Source organism: Charadrius vociferus, unplaced genomic scaffold (genome assembly GCF_000708025.1).
Source record: "Charadrius vociferus isolate BGI_N301 unplaced genomic scaffold, ASM70802v2 scaffold623, whole genome shotgun sequence".
Lineage (NCBI taxonomy): Eukaryota > Metazoa > Chordata > Aves > Charadriiformes > Charadriidae > Charadrius > Charadrius vociferus.
Genome location: NW_009647679.1, coordinates 302,213 through 322,879, shown reverse-complemented (window position 1 = coordinate 322,879; position 20,667 = coordinate 302,213). Strand labels below are relative to the sequence as shown.

General features: G+C 43.7%; 1 protein-coding gene across 1 annotated transcript in view; it reads right to left on the bottom strand.

Moving 5' to 3' along the window:
- CASC4 (cancer susceptibility candidate 4) overlaps positions 1-20,667 on the bottom strand; it is a 74,807-nt gene that overhangs the window by 3,324 nt on the left and 50,816 nt on the right. The window contains exons 2-9 of the mRNA XM_009881160.1: positions 14,098-14,152; positions 13,010-13,112; positions 11,851-11,941; positions 10,797-10,941; positions 9,864-9,944; positions 9,425-9,523; positions 7,666-7,839; positions 1,764-1,931 (exon numbers count right to left, since the gene is read on the bottom strand). Of these exons, the coding sequence (XP_009879462.1) occupies positions 1,764-1,931; positions 7,666-7,839; positions 9,425-9,523; positions 9,864-9,944; positions 10,797-10,941; positions 11,851-11,941; positions 13,010-13,112; positions 14,098-14,152 (916 nt within the window). The remainder of the gene's footprint in view (positions 1-1,763; positions 1,932-7,665; positions 7,840-9,424; positions 9,524-9,863; positions 9,945-10,796; positions 10,942-11,850; positions 11,942-13,009; positions 13,113-14,097; positions 14,153-20,667) is intronic.

The following is a 20,667-nucleotide window of genomic DNA, read 5'->3' as shown; positions in this document are numbered from 1 at the left end:
TCCGGAATGCCTTTGACATTACTGGTAGCAGTTTACACCATACGTGACACTAACTCTTCCTACCTAAAGCCACTGGTTTCCCTGGAGAGGCCACCACAGCATCGTGTTTGTGCTGATACGCAACCCAGCGCGGAGCTCCACAGCACAGCGAGGGCTGTGTCCCTGTCCCGCTTGGGCGGCCCACCTCCTCCCACCTCCTCCCACCCTCTCCCCCTCGCTCGGCAGCGCGATGCCCGTGGGTAGAGAGCAGCCCGAAGGCCGGGGGAGGCAAAGGGCAGGAGTGAGCACAGATTCAGTAACAGTTCTGTGGCCTCAGTTAGAACTTCTGAAGTCCCTCCAGGTAAGGACCTACCACGGTGAGGCGCCGGGCATCACCCACTGCTTACTGAGGGGAACTGAGCGTGGAAAACATGAAAAACACAACGCACACAACTGCTGGGATTTGCAGAGCGGAGCGCGGCCATACGAACACGCGCGACATCCCATGCCTTCCTTCTCATTACATGAGCATCGTTAGAAGCAATTCTCCTACTTCCACAGCACCGCACCCACGGCAGCACTGTACGTACTCTCGCACCCCCGTTTGGAAGCTACCTCGTACGAGCAAATCACAACCCAGTAACAACCCATCCCGGGAACAGACCTCAGCAGCGCAGAGTGACGGAATCCACCGCTGGTTTTAAGCAGAAGCGTAACAAACCAGGCCACGTCTTCTGGAGCAGAGACAGCGTTTTCATTTTTATCAGGGAGTTAATTAATTGCCCAGGGTTGTGATCCATACTTTTCTTTTGCTTGTTCATGAGTTTCAAACTACCAGCCCGGCCAAAAAATGCTTACACTGCGTACTTAGATGCATGCCCACAGAAATCAGTTGCTTTTTATCAGCTTTTCCCATTAATTATGCTTGGATACCAATTAGATACGCGTCTGAAAAACTACCAGCTAAAAAAAACTTGCATTTTGAGTGAGGAACAAAATCTTGGTGCCTGAAGAACTTAAATAACGGTTGGGTGTCCGTGTTCCCCACCCCCCCCTCTTTATTTTGCACTTTCCTTAATTGGCAATACTATATATGTTTACGTGAACATTTTCACCCTACAGACATGCAAGCCTTTCACAAAATATTACCAACCAACGAGATGGGGAACGGCAGACGACATGGCAGACACATGGCAGACAAGCAATGGAGAGGCGATGCACCGACACGCATGCGGAAGGAGAGGTGGAGAACATGCAGACAGAGGCGTTAGGTGAGCACCAGATTAACGAGCTTTGGAGTTCGGTTAGCAGGGAAACCAGAAGCCTGTTGAATCTGTGTACAGTGCATGAAAATTACACTTGGAATTGCTGACCCAGACCTCGCTGCGTACCACCTCAAAGCAGGTGGGGCAAAGCAGTAGTCAAATAAACTACGCTTCAGTCTTTGACAATGGCTTTAGTAAAGCCCAAGACTACACCCCAGCTAGCCAGATACCAGATTTGGGGGTTCAGACAAAACCATTCCTGAAATTTGAAGTGTCTTGATTTTCCCAGCAGAAACCGTATGCACAACTGAAATAAGGTACCAACACCCTCTCCCTGAGCACTGCTGTAACGTGCCTTCCAATGGGCAGCAAACCCCAGTTTTAAAGATTGTCTAAAACTTATTTATTCTAGATTAGAAATTCTCGATCAGCTAAAAATAGCAAGGCTTTACACAAATTCAACAAGTAAACTCAGCGTGGATTTTATTACAATGGGATGGAGATAAGACCCAAGCTCACCTTGGACGTCTTCTTCTCCACCATCACCATCCTCTTCCTCATTGTAAGCCAGCTCAGCCTGTTTGTCTGCCTCATACTCACCCACGTTACCATCATCCCCATTATAATCTGCCAGTTTAGAACCCTGCTGCGGATCAACAGGGGATTCATTCTCATCAAAGAATCGGCCTGTGAAGTAGGCAAAGGATTAAGTCAGAAGCAGAGAGGAAAGAAACAGGAAGACTCTAAACGAAAGCGGACCGCGGGTTAAGACAGTGGGGTTTCCGCAGGAGTTTCAGCTGGAGGAGGAGGGGGGTAGAGGGGAGAGAACAACAAGGCTTATGGAACACCTCCCTGCAAAAAGGACGTACTCGGTCATCCGCCATTTGGATCTTGGGAAATCAGACTGTTATCAGCTTCGCTCTCCGGAGCAAAGAGCTACAGTAAGTGACCAAACAGACAGCTCCATCTTTGATTACCTACAAACACTAATCACTGAAGAGCACACAGAGGAAGTTTTTGTATCTAGACTTTTTTTTTTCCCTGAGGATTGGCATTTTTCTACACACAGCAGAGCAATATAGTGCTGACTTTGTATACGGTGACGTCTGCAGAGTGTGTGCCACACCGTCGAGGCCAGACACCTAGCAGAGATCTGCCCTGCATCTCTGAACTGATTTTTTTAACTACCTAATTAATTTGGCTTTGCACTCTGGTTTCCTATTAAGCTTTAACAGTTTTCAAAATGTTCTGAACCTCTGTACTTTTGTCTCCCAGCAAAGAATTAAGAAGAGTTCCAGATACTGAAACAATGCACAAGAAAAACGAGAATTAGCTGGAACCGTGAGATGACTAGACAGCCAACCAAGTGCACAATGGAAGATTCATGGTGCGATGTCGAGTTCGGAGCTGGTGTTTAATGGGATACAAAAAGATCTGTTCAATCCAATGCAGTTCAGTCTCCTTGCCCGTTGCTTAAAAAACGCAACACTGAGTCTGCAGAGGGTACAAGTCTGGAGGGATTACGTATAACTGAAAAAAATAGGATTAAAATCGGATACAATCTTTACAGACTGGAAACAGACTGAGAAAAAAAGTCTGCCAAGGCAGTTGTTAAGTGATTTGCAGTGGAGGCAGTTAAACAGAGAAGTAAACCTGAGGAATATGATTTCAGCAGTGGGATTAAAAAAAAAAAGAGGTTGAGGTTACAATGGACAGATGTAAAAATTAAATTATTTCTTAAAACAATGGAAACTATCATATGTGGCAGTATATAAAAATCAGGACAGAAACAATAACATAGGGTTTATCCGGGTGGGGAAGAAAAGCAGAAGAATCACATCGAGTAGAGCCAAAATGTACAGAAACAGAAGTTTCACTTATTCTCATAAAATAAGCAAGAAGAAACTATGATCTGTTCAGCAATCAGAAGCTTAATATATTACTCATTCTCTATTCATCTCTAGTTGAGTAATCCTTGCTATTATTGTTTGTATTTTTGGACACTGCATTATATATAAAAAGCAGACAGAACTGTACAATTTGCACATGTTAAATACAAAACAAGCTGGGGAAAGACAATTGAATGCACTTAACTTACAGAAAAAACGACCCTGTATATATGCCAGAAATACTGTGACAACAAAGCACTGAATAAACGTAAGCTGACAGAAGGAAAGGTTAACATATTAGAACGAGACGGTAGAAACGCAGCGAGCCCGTACAGAGCCGTCAGCTGGAGCTCGCGGAGCCCCCAGGACAGCCCTGGCACGCTCGGGTTCCAGCACCACTTCGGGATGCGGCTACTCTGTCACTGCAGGGGCTTCGCTCTGCTCTAAGTGTCCGGTATTTTAGCTCAAGCTACTTCAAACCCTGGGAGGAAAGGCTGAGCACGCAGACCTCACCAGCAGCGCTTTGGGCTAGGCGGTCTTGCCAGCAGCTCCCTGCCGGTGCACGCAGAACCAGGTGTACAAAAGATTTAGGCAGTAGATGACTCCTCGCACAACCCCGGGAGGACATCAACACCCTAACAAGGCACAGTAATGGTCCCGGGGTACCAAAACTTCAGGCTAACACCAGAACTGGAGTCGCTGGCAGCTCAGCCAGCAATGCACCAATCACCCTCCGAAACAGACAGGCAAGACCTGGAATCTGGACGGCACTGTGGATCTCTCAAATCGTTCCAAAGATGAGTCAGTGTCCGTAACGCAGGCATTACACGGACTGACTGTCTGAGGCACAGTGGAACACGTCGTCCTGAAGCACAAGAGGTTGGTGACAGCACGGGACGCCCCATGAGGATGTCACCGATGCCAAAATCTGCAGGTAACTTTTCCTGAAATGAATTCTGAATAGAGCCATGGGGCATTATTCAAAGCTGGATCCTTACAAACATGCTACCAGGAGCGGCTGCCCACGAGCTCCTCACTAAGGACCTCCTTACAGGGCAGCTTTAACGAGCGGCACGGCCTGGAGGTTGGCTGCACCCCGCTTTGCTGCAGGCGCCAGGCAAGAGCACAAGCAGTGACACTGCTGGAGTCACTTTCGGGTTCTGCTGCTTCTCAAACGGAACGGTTGTGATGTGCCCATCTCTGTGCCAATGCCGTCAAAATAACAGAGAAAAGTGTCTTTTGGGAAGAAGTTCTCCGATTCTGAAACCGGACAGATACGACAGGCACCCCGACCAACGATGGTCACTCGTCTCGTCCCAGGGGCTGGCGCACAGCGAGCTCTGAAGCGCTCAGCGACCGAAGCCCCAGCCAGGGACCGGTCTGCAGGGAAAGCGGGGTGCCAGAGCCAGGCTGCCCTAAACCAGGGGATGAATTCGTCACCAGAGGACCTTTCACAACACCCACTGCTGATCAATCAGGAAATAAATCTTCTACAAACCTGGATTTGCTATTTCCACACATGATAAAGTCTCTCCCTCATTGCCTCGTTACAATGGAAATGTAAGTTATTCCAAATATGAAGGAGCAAAGACAAAAGGAAAAGACTCATCAGTGATGATTACTGACTCCTCGGTGCCTACACCAGAGATGTTCCATTCCCTGCTCCTGCCGACAAAGCCAGGCCCCCCTCATCATTTGATCCCTAACCAGGGAAGACAGCCAATCTATGTAAAACCCCCACCAACTGGAACATGAAGCTCTGTCATTTCAGCTGTGGTCACTCAGCCAGACAAGCACAAGATCTTCACGAAGTTCCTTTGATAACCTAAGTAGTCTTGCACGGCTCGGGACAGGCAGGACGGAAGAAGAGCTCGCAGAGGCTGCACGCCAATTTTGATACACCTATCCCCACTTCATCAGGAAGAGTCACAAGTGATTAAAATGACTGAAGCCTTCCCCAAAGACCTGTTTCTAAAAATCAACAGTAAACTGATGTCTATTCCCTATCTCTTCCACCCCGGTCTTTTTAGACCCTCCTCATACTAAACCCTGTGTATTTTTTTTTCTCTCCCCTGAATTCTCTCCAGCTTCCCATCATTTTTCTTAGATATTTAAAGCCGGAGGATGGCCTCGCAAGCACTCGGTAAGCCACAGTCAGTTACTCCTCCTTATTATCCTATCTGACATTCCTGTTAACGCATCCCAGAAGAAAAAGCTCACTTCAAACATTTCTTAGTAACTAATATCCACTGTTGACCACATGGTATTTGACTGAACTTATCACGTGCTATTTGTCACTTACTCTGTGCACGTAGTTCTCCATTCTTAACTGCAGACTACTTTTACAAACATTTGTGTTGCTGAAACCACACCTCATGCATTGTTTGTCATCCAGCACTCGAATACCAAAGGGTGCCAAGCAGAGGATGCATCTTTGTAAACCTCACAGAAGCTTTTCAGATAAAACTGTTAACGATACCTATACTTGGAATATTCTTTTCTTAAAGTTTCGCACCCACCAAAGAGGAAGTTATTCCTGACCACGTCTCCATTAATTTGCCTTTGACAAAGTCACATTCCTGTTTTTACTGCCTGCGTTCCTTTGAATACAGACTTTTCAGATCATACCACTTTTAGAAAATCTGTTCTTAAAAAATTCATGTTAACCACTTGTCATGTTATCTTCAAACCGATGGAGAAAGTGTTCAGTTACCCTCCCAGGTACCACAGCTGGGCTGCTGGGGCTCTCCAACTCCTCAAATCCTCTTTTCGCTCACCTTTTAAAGACGTGTCTTCTTGTGGTATGATGGTTCCTCTTTCAAAGTCATTAATGGTTCAGAAACCATCCGAGAGGTTTGAGAAGCTGCCCAGAATGAGGTTTGGCACTATCTACGGGCTTCAGCCTCTGACCCTCCGGGGGGCTGCAAGGGGCTGGGGGGCCAAGGAGAGAAGGCACTGAACTCCCACGTGCCTGTACGCCCCTTTACGCCAACACACCCCCTCCTCTGCCTGCCAGCAAATCTCACTATACGCTCCCAGGCCCCGTTGTAATTTAACCCCTGCTTCAGAACAGCAACTACAACGTTTTACGGGAATAAATGGAGTATTATTCTAAACTTATTTCTCTGTTATTCAAGGAATATTTAAGAGATTGCTAGAAGATAACATCTTTTTCCTGCAATACTCTGAGCTACAGAAGTACCAGTCACGTTCTGGACCACGAAAAGGAATTGCAACAACTTAATTCTAACAAAGGGAACTTCCCAAACTAAACCTTCTAAAAATGAATGCATAGTTTCATGTTCCTGAGCATGACCCTAGCTTCCAGAATTTGTTTCACTGACTGCCAAAACCACTTCATGATTCTATTTCAAGAAAATTACTATTTCTGTACCACCGTTTATCCGACCCACAGAATTAATCCAGGTTTCGAGCAGAAGGCTATAGAATCCTTTTTATCTTCCCAGTTCTTGTGACTCTAAAAGATGGCTGTTCTGATGTGGTAACTTGTCATCTTGAAGTACAGACAGATTTTAATCACAGAAACCAAAGCCTAAGTGAAAACTGCTTAGCTGTGACTACAAATAAATTAAAGCTTGAATTTACAGGAGCTTTACAATAAAGGAAAATCTTATTTGGGTCAAAAACAAGAGGAGATGTTTCAGCACTGTGTTTTTTCTTCCAGATGCCCCCTCCCCACCCAAATGCCAAATAATTGCGATTAATTCTTCGAGAATAACTGGGTTAAAGTACACCTAGTCGGTATACTCTATACTGTACAGTGGAGTAGAGTATCTCCACTGATACTATAACAAATTTCTTTCAATATAATGTTCCTATAGGAAGATGCTAAATCCAATGCTGTAGGCATAACGCTCTCCCAGTGTTACGGTACAAGCCGCAATGGATAGAGGCGCCTCAAAACCAAGAGTTCATAGACAGACGTATGTCTATTTGAAGTTCTTACCTGCTGTCTGCCCACTAAGCCTCAGCAGCGTTCCCACCATCACACACAACACACACACGCATGATGTGCTCCTCTCTGAAGGCTTCTTCCTTGAGCAGCCACGGAAGAGTTCTGGAAAACTTCCTCACGCGGAAGAACAAACTTCTGGCCAATACACATATACCACCACAAAGAACCCCTTTGTAAGGGCTGAATTCTTACGATATTGTCCAAAACATCGTATTTAAGTAATACGGTGTGAATAAGTAACTCGTTATCAGGCACGTATCAAAAGTCTTCACTTGGTCTATTCAAATGTGTAGTAATTTCCAAAAACGTTTTAAATTCCTTTAAGCAAATAATTTTTTTAATGACTGAAAAAAAATATATATATAAAAATATCTATGTATGAGAAAGATGACACATTAAGGCATATGTTTTATACGGTAACATACATTTCTTTTCAGGCTTACTCTCCAGAAGGCCACCCACTGCAGGGGTTCCTATTTTCCAGACAGGCACTATTACAGATAGAAAATGAAGCGATTATCTTAATATATTAAGTATGAGATATTGGCCAACTTACTTTGCTTCATCTTCTGCAAGTCACTAACTCTGCTCTTTGGAATTTTTATATGGTCTGTTTCAATTCTGTGTTCTTTCTGATTTTCCATATTTTCTTCAAAATTTAAGTGCTGGAGGGAATTTGGAGGTATCTGCTTCACAATATCAGCATTTCCATCATTGTCACTGTGCAAACCTACAGAATGAGGAAGCATGTTCGGTTTTTACACGGTTCCAAAAGAAGGCTATAGTGTTATCACAAAAGTTAATTCGTCACATTTTAATCTGTAATTAAAGATCTAAAATCTTAAAATCTAAGTCGTACCTTCTCAGCTGATTTTCTGTATGTACTTAAGTGCCTGATGAAGCCCAGAACAATAATAAGTTTATGTATTTTTTTATCCTCTTGCTGATTCTGCTTTCCAAACCTATTAAGCATCATTTATTGTTTCAAGAGCTATGATCTGAGGAGAAGGTTGCAGTAGGTCACAGAAGTTATGCTAAAAATAATAAGCAGAATCACGGGACTACGCAAGCAAGGAATAGAGAAAAACCTGGTCCCCTTGAAATTTACATCAACCTGCTGCTGATAAACCCTCAAGTCAACGAAGCAAGGATTTCACTTGCTGTCTTTCACGTTTTCTCATTAATAAAAGTCAAAATGAAGGACTACCTCAGAACAACAAAAAGAAACGAACTATTTAGAAGACTTGACATTTGGGAGTAATGAACTTTAACTGCGTATACAGACTTTGAACTCCCTAATTTTGGTATTTTAATCTGCTAACAGAACCACTGCAAAAGGAAAGAAATTAAGAAATACTTCTGTTGCTTTTTTCCAAAAGAACCAATAATGGACAGAAACTTCAAGCTGTTTGATCATGTCACAAATAGAGTACATTATATTTGATGTTTTTTAGCAGGACAATATTTGAATATGACATTTGCAGTGCAGATATAACCTAACATTCTCTTTGACATTAAAACAAAATTACTTCATCCACAAGCATTAAATTCAAGTGTATTTTCTATGGATTTGCGTCCTTTCTAACTGCAATTCTTCTAAACCCTTTCACTGCAGTACTTTCAGATCTCTCGTGTCCTAAACGTCCCCCATATCACCCTCAAGTATACCTCAAACGTCCCCCATATCACCCTTGGCTGCCCAGAGAGGTGGTGGAGTCTCCCGCTCTGGAGACATTCCAAACCCGCCTGGACGCTGTCCTGTGTAACGTGCTGTAGGTGACCCTGCTCTGGCGGGGGGGTTGGACTAGATGATCTCCAGAGGTCCCTTCCAACCCTAACAATTCTGTGAATTCTGTGAAGTAAGCTGTTCACAGAAAGAGGAGGACACCGAGCAAGCGATAGTACCGCCGTTCAATCTACCAACAGACCAACAGTCAATTCCTGAGGATATGCTGCAGTCCTGTTTAATTAGTACCCTTGAGCATTAATTTCAATTAGTCTCCTCTGCCAGCAGAGAAATCTTGAAGCTCTTTACCTTTGAAACATCTAACTCTCAAATCTGGCTGAAGTTGGTCAAAAGGCTCAGAAAGTACTGGGGGTGTGGGGGACAAAACGAGATCGTACAACCAGCGAGCTCGGTGCCTCAGGGGGCCGGGCTAAGAACACACTCAATCTGGGATCCTGCAGGAATTCAGTGTGGTTTTTCTTTTTGTAACCACATCAAACAGGAAAAAAGGGGCTGGCCACGGTAGCAGATACTGCATGGTAAGTTTCCTACAAAATGTTGACTTGTCACAGGGTAGTAAGAATTTTACCTGGTGCCAGATTTGGAGCATGGGGCTGTTCAGTTGGAAGATTCATAACAGGTTGATGATCTTCACTTTTCGGAGCTGAAATAAGTGGCTTCTTTAAAGCTAAAATAAAACACACAGACAAAAGCATTAATATGAAACAAACAGACACTATATACCTCTAAAAATCCTGTAAACTTTTTGTTGTTTTCTCGTTTTTAAACCATAGATGAAAATATGAAGTACAAGATTTCTGGGAAAAATATATTATCATAAGCACTCAGTTTTGAGAGAATTCAAATCTCTAGAGCACAGTAAAAATCATCAGATTTTCATCCCACTTGAATTTTATTACCATAGACAGATTTTAAAACTGCATCACTATGAAACACAACGGCATTCCACCAGAACATGTACACCACCAAGAACCCAAATGTGAAAGTATTAAAACATGTCTCCTAACCGGTGGGAGTATCTTCAGCTTTAGCAGCGTCATTATCTTCTATTTCAGGCATGCCTGCATCTCCTCCTGGTTTGATTTTCTCTGTAAAACAAGAATAGGATATTCTGCCTTATTAAACGTCAAGTTTGAACAGTGAATTTCCCTCCTGTGGAAGGCTCTAAGACCAGAAGAAAAGCCCCTTATCCACAGGACATGTCCCATATTGATAAAGCAACTGCAGCACTCCTTGTGGAAGCCACTGAAGACTGCTCTGGGGCAGCGCTCCCAAAGTCAGTGCAAGCTTCAGAAAAGCATGGGAAACATGCGCTGCTGCTGGTAGCACGGTAAGGAAAGCTGGCTGGGACAGACACCGAACTGATACAAAAAGGTGCTGATTCAGCAGCACAAGAAGTAGCAACAAAAGGAACCCATCTGACTTTCGGAGAAGCCTACAGGGAGGAAACAACTGTGACAGTTACTCACCGAGAGACTCCTGTACAGCTCCTGCTAACCACAGGTCCCCGCTGCTCCTGCTGACGTACCCACCTGCAGACTCCTCGCAGTGCTTTCCAGGCTCCTCACCTCCAGCCACCTTCTCCATACGCACTCCGGCCCTCCAACAACCCACCCTTCCCGAGCTCACCCCACGACACACCTCGGAGGGAGCGGGGAGGCAATCCCCAAGAAGGAGATGCCAATGAACCAACAAAGCGAACACAACACCGAGCAAGAAACTACTTTCATAAAAGGACACTGAGAAAGGACATGCCAATCTCTGGACACCTATAAACTCCAACTCAGTACAATCACATGCAGCTAATGAAGTTATCTGAGCCAAATAATTCACTGTTCTACTTCAGAGAAATGCACAATTCTGTATGACAGCAAAGGATACAACACAACTGGCCCATTATCTATCAGAAATGACAAAAAAAAAAGAAAAAAAAGAAATACCTTTGCCATTTACAACATGATCTGAAGGCTGCTCATTCTTTACTGCGGTTTTATCTTCTGCCTCTGGAACAGTCTTAGATATTGCCTGGTCATCATTACTGGGACTCACTTCAGTGTCCTTACTGGACTGAATTTTTTGTGTGGCCTGTTAGAACAAATTCATAAGGAACCAATAGCAAGCATATCCCTGAAAATTACACAACAAAACCCCTCAAATTCAAGATTACTTTGGGGAAACAAAACCGCATTTATGAATTAGATAATCAAAGCACACAGCAGAAGTCTTCTATACACAAACCTGAATCCTGAGGGTAGGAGATGCGCGTACGGACATATAACTGAACAGAAAATATAAAATACAGCATGGCTGTATGACATTTATATGGGCATATGTAGCTCTTAAGTATAACACAAACAGGTTAAGGCAACATTGGCCTTAAGCCTCAGGTCAGAGGCTCTGAAACAATTCTAGATTTTAACAAAGATCTGAATGAAATAGACTTCAAGTCTGCCTTATCTGAAATATTTGTAAGCAGAGACAAAGTAAGGAAACGAAATTTCAAGAAGAGCAGGTTATTTCATCTGTTTGTAGGAGAGGCCCATATTCCACGGGCAGCTCGCACCATATAATTACACCCCTGATACCATTCAAATGCCATTGTTATTTGCATCACATTAGCACCTCGAGGCCTCAATAGGGATCAGGTTCCCTTTTGCAATAACCTATATAAGGCTGTAAGAACACAGATCCTACCCCAGAGAGCTATAAAGTAATATCCATTTTACAGAGAAGAAACTGAAATCCTTCGCAATGACGCCATGCGGGAAGGCTGTAGCAGAGCGAAGAATTAAGCCTGCTCTTCAAGACCCAGTTCACTGAGCAACCCAGCCAGGTGTTCTTACAGTAACACCTATTTAAGGCTGCTCGGGACAGTATTTAACAAAAAGTTAGGGGAGAAATGTCCAGGGCCTCCGTATATCTGAAATGCTGAGTCAAACAAACAGCAGACGTCAGGCTCTTCTAATTCAAGAAAGAAACTTAGCTGCGCATCACCTTTTGTTCCCGCACAATTTGGTCCATTAATTTCTTCATGTTTTCTTCATGTTGCAGTCTCATTTCCTTGATCTGTTGCGCACACTGCAGACTTGATTAGAAACACATTGTTAGTTATATTGTATTCATTGTATCTGCTCTCCATAAATAAAATAGGGGGAAAAAAAAATATGAAGTGGCACAAAAAGCCAAACCTGAGATATAACTAGAATAGTCTGTCCAAAATGCCTTGTCCTTGAATGGGCATGGAGTGGAAATGGACTGAATACAGAAAGAAAGCAGAACTGGAAAAATAGGGACAGAGCAGAAAAACAGTAAAATAAACAGAACGGCCTTGAACATATTTCCTCCAAAACTTGGGAAGCAACAGAAAAGTCAAGCTTCATAGTTAATCTGTCATCAGCATATATTAATTCCACTAGGAAAGCAATGTATCTCCCAGGGCTGTCAACACAGAAGATGCACAATGATGACTATCAGTTACTGCTGCCAACTCAAATGACAAGATCGGAAGGACACAGCTAAGTGTCCCAACTTCTCTAACAAGCCACATTGAGATCAACCCAATTCAACAAAATTCCTGTCTCCCAAACGTGCAAATACTCAACACAGCACACAGAGTAAAGGATATTGTTTTGTATGTGAAAGTTTCAAACGTTTTCTCAAGCATTAACCTCCCTTGTTCCTCAAAGTCTCAGGAGTCGGTCTCCCTGCTTCTCCGTCATAAAAGGCTGAGGTCAACTTAAAATTTCAATATACACAATGCTTCAGTTGAAAACAATAAAATTACACTATTAGAAAGACAACTCTTAACAATCCTGGCAGCTTACACAACTGTGTTGATTCAACTCTTCCAAGTATTTGTTAACTAAGATCTCCAAGTTATAAAAAGTGCATTGACTTAAAATCGTCCCATGATGAACAATTCCAGTAAGTCAGATTTTTCTTAGATCGTATCTCAGCTTGGGGAGAGGTGTAGAACGTGACAAAACCACAGAATTTTAAAATCAAACAACTAGCTAAGTCAAAGCTACATCACCAAGTGAGTACACTCAAGTTTGAGGATGAGCAGAACTTCGGATTCATTTGCACTTTTTAATAAATACAGGCGTCCATCACACACACAAACCTACAGTTACTACCACTGTTGAAGACATACCTATCATATTCCAATCTCCTTGTAAGGTAAGTATTGTTCTTCTTGTACTCATGAAGCTGATCTTCCTGGCGAATGAATTCCTGACGTAATTCTGCTAGTTGTTCTAGACCAAAAAACCAAAACCAATATGAATATAGACATATAAGAAAAAATGCCTCATGGCAGATACAGCTTTCAATATTGCTATGCAAGTTACAAATTTGCTCAAAATTTATGTTATTTCTACTAGATATACTTTAAAGATTCTTAAACTAACTAGAAAAAGATGCCAACTTACTCGTGTATGCCAGATGTCACCATGAATTTTAGAACAGTTCTTCTGATACTATGCCAAAACCCCTAGATTGTTCTTTACCTTTCCATTCCCAAGACTTACACAACGCTATTTCACCTATCTGTTGGAAATGTCCGTAATTTCCGGAAAGATTCTGTTATTCTGAGTAATGCAAAAATACTACTAGGTTACTTTAGGCACAATGATCAAATATGCCTTTTCTGCAATACATGTACAAAAGAAGGTACCTTCACACTATCCATAAAATTAATACATATTCCTATCTTCACATGTAATTGTTCTAGAAGTTTTCTCCCTGACCCTCAGGCTAAGCGTCTACTATTTTAAGTTTCAGCTACATAGATACAGGCAGAAATGCCAAGTGTGTTGTCTGCAGGCATGTTCAAAATTTGGCACTAGCCGTTCCAGGTCACAGTAAGATTGTAATCACCTCTGTACATAACAGCCTTAAAAGATGTTTTCTGGACTTTTTCAAACCCAGCGTAAGCATCACAACATTGCTGATCCAAACTATACTAAATTGCGTGTTTGGTCATAAAAATGTTTCGAATATCTTGGAAGTAAGCAGTGCCAGAAGACGTGTTCTTCCTGCAGACAGCAGAGCGAAGCCTACAAGAGCCAACCCTACGCTTATCCAGACTGGGCGATAAACAAATACAACGAAATTCCACATTATGCCATGTTCCAGCACCACTTGATCTTTCACTTAAAATGCATTCTGCAGTACTGAGGCAGTTAAAAAACACACAGCTTCACAGCCTGCCAAATCACCTTTTGGCCATAAATCCCTTACCCTTTAAGCGATGTATGTCTGCCATCTGATATGATACATTGTTCTGCAGCTTAATCTGAAAGGAAGAAACGGTTATATAAATATAGACAACCAGCAGGTTAGACAGGGCTTAGACTGGGAAGACTCAGGTGCGTTTGTTTGCATTGTAAAGACAACGCATGTAAAGGACTATCAGAATGACGGACAACCAGCAGGTTAGACAGGGCTTAGACTGGGAAGACTCAGGTGCGTTTGTTTGCATTGTAAAGACAACGCATGTAAAGGATTATCAGAATGACGCATACAAAGTTCTTGTAAATATAAGTAATGTATGTTTAGCTATCTCTGTGATATCACCAACCTAAACACTATATTTAGGCTTTGCCAGCAAGGACTTAAATTTATTTCCAGAACATACTTCTATCAAAAAGGTAGATTCTATCAGGACTAAAATAAACACACCGCATTCTGATCCTGCAGGAGGAGACGGTGAATTCCCAATGTCAAAGCATAAGTGTATGAAAATAAACACGCAGCAGCATTAGCTAAAACAATTTTTACCTAATGTATATTTAAAGTAATTTATTTTACGTGATTCTACCTAATATTCATAACACACATTTTATTTTTAAGAGAGAATCTGACACCAGTAGACTTCTACAACAGCTTTTAATTTAGTATTTTTAGTAAGGGAAAAAATAGCAGTTACAATAAATAAGAAATGCACGTACACAAAGTCATTAGTAAAGATGCTTTGTCTTGTTCTTACATAAAGACATATGTAAACACAAAAAATAGCAGAAATAGCAGAAGAGAAAGATGCACATGTAGAACATACTGAGAAAGGGGGAAAAAATCCGCAGCCGTCATCAGGCAACACTGATGCGGTCATTACTTTTCTTGTAGTTCCATGATCAATAGGAACGGTAACTCCAGAACGGGTGCTGACAGAGGGCTGGCATTCTTGGGTTACAAGGTCAGAATTACCTCTCGGTATACCAAAAAGCAGCACAAGCACACCTACCCTGGCGTGGGACACACACACAGAGGCTATTTCAATTCCCACACAGATTCTGAAGCACAGCCTCTGAGTCAGTTACCTACATTTCCTGCCAAAACAAACAAAAAAAGACATATGCCCTTATTTTAAGACTTCCTCCACCCACCTCTACCCTCCCTTTTATCAAATTATTCATTTCTTTAAAAGTGTTTCACGTAATGTTTTTGTTTTTAAGAGCGGCACTCAAACCCCGGACTGTCCGATTCAGTTGTCCCGCACGGGTTGAGGCAGACGTTTAGAACTTCGGGGACGAGGGCCGTACAAGGACTGCCGGACTCGTGATTTTCTGCAGAACAGCGTGTACACGGAGGCACGCGTCCAACAGCTCCACGCACATAATAGAGGCTCCTTAGGAAACAGAGTGCTCGGAGGAGAGTTTGGGTTGTGCCGGACTGCAGTATCCCGCTCATCCCAAGCGGACACGCACACAGGCAGCGCTGGCAGCAAACCCTGCCCAGGGCCGAGGACACCAGCCAAGAGGGTTTCTGCAGAGTGGAGAGGCACCACCGCCACAGCTCCAACTGGGACACGTATGGGGGAAACGCCCAGGCACTTCACCAGGCTTTTCCCAAAAAAAGCCAGAATGGCAGATGATGCAATCTTTCGGTAACCTGAGAGCCCTGACCATGTTGCTCTGGAATAGGACACAACAGAAAAACACCCGACACAACTCCTCTAAGGAGCAGGTTGGAGCCAGGCGCCGGAGGAGCCCTTACACAGCCCACCAAGACATTCAAGGCACTGTAGCTACAGGATGCCCAAAGAACAACGCTCGGTCAGCTGAAAGCCTGGGTCGGACTTCCCGTGCTCGACTTTGAAAGCGCAAGTAACCCCTGGGCTGGGGACCTCCCACGGAAGCGCAAGACGACAGTAACCACCACGACTTTCTATTCCATCAGGCGCCCATCTTGCCAGATCTCCATCGAGCAGACACCAGGACGGGGGAGATACAAAAGGAGTGATTTCTTGAGCATTAATTGAAAAAAGCATCTTTCCCTGTGTCGCAAAGCCACTGGCAGTAACAACCAAATTTTTCCCGTCTTCCACTCTAATGCCATTCTTTCTCAGAACCCAGCAAGTCCACAAACAAAGGAGATCCCGGGAAGTAGCGGGTTCTGTTTTCAAACCCTCATCTACCAGAGTTCAGAATACATAAAGCCTTCCTACTGGCTCGCTCCTGCTCGTCCTCCGAAACATCCGACTGGAAGGGGCTGGGGGAGGGCTGCCTGTCTGTTAACAGGAGTTTGACTTGAAGACAGCATCAGTTTTATCACACAATCTTTCGCTTTGGCAATTTTGAGTTTGAGAGAAAAGTGACAGAATTTATATCCAAAACAGCTCAGCTGACAGCAAATGTCCCTCATCTGAAGGATAGAAAGACAAGAAGCTTTTTTATGATTCATGGGATCTGTTCCACCTACACATGCAAAAAACCACACTCCACAAACCATGGCAGAAGCCCAGTTCTTTCTGAGCTGTGTCCTCCTCGAGTCTAGACTTATTTGTACTGTTCATATTTCTCATTGGCTTCTCAGATCCCTTCCAAAGCAGTTGGGACGTATAAAAGAAGTTGTCTGTAATCCAAAGAGCTCTGCACAGGAAAAAAACATCAAAACTCCTGTGCGTGCCGGAGCTACATACATGCAAGGCACCCTTCCCGTGCTGTCTGAATTGTTAACGGTCTTGTCAAACAACGAAGGGCACTGCAAGGAAAACCAATATAAATGTGGGAGCTTATCTCTCCCTATGGCAGGGCAGAACACCGGTGGTATTGCTTCCTGATGAAGTAAGTGGTAAACTGCAAACATCCACCCATATTGCCCTGCAAGTCAGCTCTTTATCTAATAAGAACACCCTCCCGATTGCCTGTTGAATCAGCACGAGGAGGTGTCCACGATCCCCTGTGCTCCCCAGCCGGGGCATTCCCAACGCATTGCTAGGGCTGGCACGGCCCCGGAGAGCTGTTTAAAAGCCCACTTGCACAAGGGTCTATAATGCTGTCATTCCATGACCTTTTTTCTGTTGTCAACTCCTTTTTTCAGAACAGGCAGTGCAGTCATCAAGCAATGAGTACAGTGTTGGAGATGACGCTGTCATCATCAAGAACGTGCAGCAAGACTGGAAGATGCACTCAACACCACTGCTGTAAAAGACAGCTTTGCAAACTGAGTTTTGGCAACAAAGAACATAACCAGCTGCTCCCAAGGATGGTTTACTAAACAGTTTCATCCTATGAAGCACCATTTCTAGGCATGAGCTAAGGGGCAGGGCTGTCTTCCACACCTGGCAGCGCAGCAAGAGCTTTGGCACGAGAAAGGCACGCTCCCGAGAGCTGCAATAGCAAATACGGAGCTACCAGCCCCTACGGGCTGGATGGTTGCCATTTGGAAGCTCTCCACCACAAATTCCTGCCATTCAATCATTTTATTGCGCTTATTGCAAAGGGATGTGTAAAGCTATAAAAAAAAAAAAAAGCACCCTCATGCTATGCTGCAAAACAGCGTGAAATACTCAGGAAATTAATGGTAACTCTGCCCGCATCACCTCCCCGAACACCGGCACCCCTGCTCACCTCCCAGAAGGAGCTCCAGAAGAGACCTCCTCTGGATTGTCCCGAGGTCCAGCAGACCATCAGGAGCTCATCAAGATGAGCACAAGGTGACAGCAAAGGAGAATTCCCAAGAACTCATGCTTTTTCTTTTTGTATTTTTTTTAAAGCACAAGACACCAGGTCACACTCCCACATTTGCTCATAAGAGCAAACAATATTCTGGTGCAGTGCGCGTGGCTCGTTACGCACGCAGGGGGAGGGAGGAGAGACCAGGGTTGGGGCTTGACTACAGACAGCACTGAGCTCGGAGGAAGCTGCCTGCAGAAATTCAAGTTACCTCAGCGCTGGGGAAAGACACACTTGATTTACATGACCACGAGGCGAAGGACCTCTTATGAAGACAAAGGAGCGTAAAGCAGAACTGACACCGTAACCACCAGAGTAGCATCTTTCAAAGGAGTTTTCTATGAAAGCCCAGATCTGTTGCGATCACTCGATACCCTGGGAATTACCAGCGTCGGTGTTTTATTACAGCTCCTGCATTTCACAAATGGAATAAGATCACTGGTAAAAGAGAGTTTGTTCAAAGAACATCCTTGAAAAATTCCATTTTGAGAGGAAAAAAAATTACCAGTCAAGCCTTTTTTGGTCAAACTCTTTATGCCTACTCACTATTGGGTTTTTTAACAGATGTTTATTCTCTAAAACAGACCTTTATTCTCTACTCTCTAAAGTACAGTCACTTGAAGGGGTATTTAAAAAAAAAAAAAAGGATTTTTGCCACTGAGAACATGTCAGTAGCTCACATGGGAGGAAAAGAGAAAGGGACAGTGACTGGTTATTGATAAAACATACTGCTATTCTTGCCTATTAAGGCACATTGAACATTTTCTACACAAGAAGAGAAGATACTCAAAAGCTACTAGCTCACATGACCTTAAATGGCAGCTTCTGGAACAAAGAACGAAGATACAGAGCATATACTGCAGTATGCGTACAGTTAATGATAAAATTAATTTGTGAGGTTTACTAGTCACATTTCTCTTGCTCCCCTCCTGCTCTGCCCTGTGAGATGCCCGGCTCTCAGAGCATTCAAGGACCGGCCAGACCTGTGGAGAGCAACCAAGCGGTCAGCAGGCAGCTGCAGCTCAACAGCACCTCAGTTTGCGTCCTGCGCATCAAAGCGGGCTCTGCCTTCCAGCAACCCTTGACAGACACCCTGACCTAGCGCGTGCATTTTCTCTCCTGGTGTCCTACAGAAAAACATCACAGATTTAAAAAAAAAATAAATTACAAATTTCTCGTATTAAAGCCAGCCTTGCCATGCAGCCCAGTAATTGATAGCTTATTTGAATACCACCAGTGGAGTTTTACACCTGCCCGTCAGTTCCAATAACGAAACAAGTTTATTACCCTATAAACACAGGCTAAATAAGGGGAACACAAAATCAACTTCACCTACATAAAGAACAGCCATACTACAAATCCCCACCTATATTACTTCCCTTGAATATCCTTAGCCACTTCTCCAACAGTCTGCAGCTTGGAGGCGGTTTCGATGCATTTATCAACCTTCAGCAGACTTCCTCCATTAACGTGTCCAGCCCGGCCGTGAACCCGTTATTTGCTATCCCCAGCAGCCCGGGAAAGGGCGTTCCAACCCGGTGCCCCGACTGACCACCTCCTGTGTTTTCAAGCTACTACCATCTTTGGGTTGCTTGCGTTTATTGAGTAAGGCAACAAACAAGTAAACCTATTTGCCTTCGATTTGCACATAGAAGCTCAATTAAAAGAAAAAACAAACCACACACAAAACCACCAAAACAACCTCCCACCACTTCAGAAAACCACTAGCTTTCTGTCGTTTACAAGGGGAAGCATCTTTGTTAAAGCCTAACTGCTTCGCTTACTCATCAGACTTAACTATTTTGATATCTGTATCGAATACTTATTTGTAAATCAAACTAGATTTTTATAGTATCACAATATTTTTAATCACAATGGTGTTAGTTGCATTTATTTCCAATGGAGCGCACCAGTATCCACCATTACATATCTAATCAGGCTTTTTATCCCAATCTCAGAAAAAATTAAGAATTTTAAAAAATCGTGTTTGCTGAACACACAAATGGCCTAATTTTAATGGTTCAATAGGAAATAAAACGTAACTAACAGAAACGAAATCAATTTGAAGTCTAACTCTGTAATGAGATAGGTATGTATTCAGTTTTTCTGTGACAATTAAATGCATTTTCTTACACTGCTCATCAGATGTGATATGAAAGGGCCGGAAAAACAAACTCAGCCAGTAATAAGCTCGAGTGTGACATTTCCATGAATCCTACTGTGATAGTGTTCCATTAGCAGAATTGGGAACTGCATGCAAATAGAGTACACGCTACCATACACGACCGCGTAAAAGAACTTGTCTGCTTAACTCCCTGGTGAAGAGTTGCCTGCGATGATTATGAAAGTAGAGCAGTGAAAGTTGATGCATTCACTCATTTTCCCTTCCACAACAAAAGAAATCCCCGGGCCCCCTCCACATAAAAGGGCAAGCTGAATCGTGCATTAGCTTGTCTCTTTGCAGCGAATGAAAACGGCACATTACGTTGGCAGAAAGATATTTTTTTTCTTTTCCCCCAAGGCTATACCGGCTGGGTAAGAAGCAGCCCCTGACGGGCGGCAGCCGGAGAGACAGCTCCGGGTCTGAACGTCCCACTCCTCCCGCTGCCCCCGAGGCCAAGCAAGCTGTAGTTTTAAGGCTGCGTGTAGCTTTTTGACTGATCACAAGAGATCAAACAATCTCAAGAAAAAAAAAGAATATTAAAAATTGAAAACAGCCATCCGGAAAACGGCGAGCTCTCAGCGTTTTCCACCTCAGCCCCCCCGCTGCTTTCGCTGGGCATTTTCGGCTCTTCCCGGGGATGCCCTCGGACACCCGAGCGGACTGCAAACGTCTCGACCGCAGCCGAAGCCA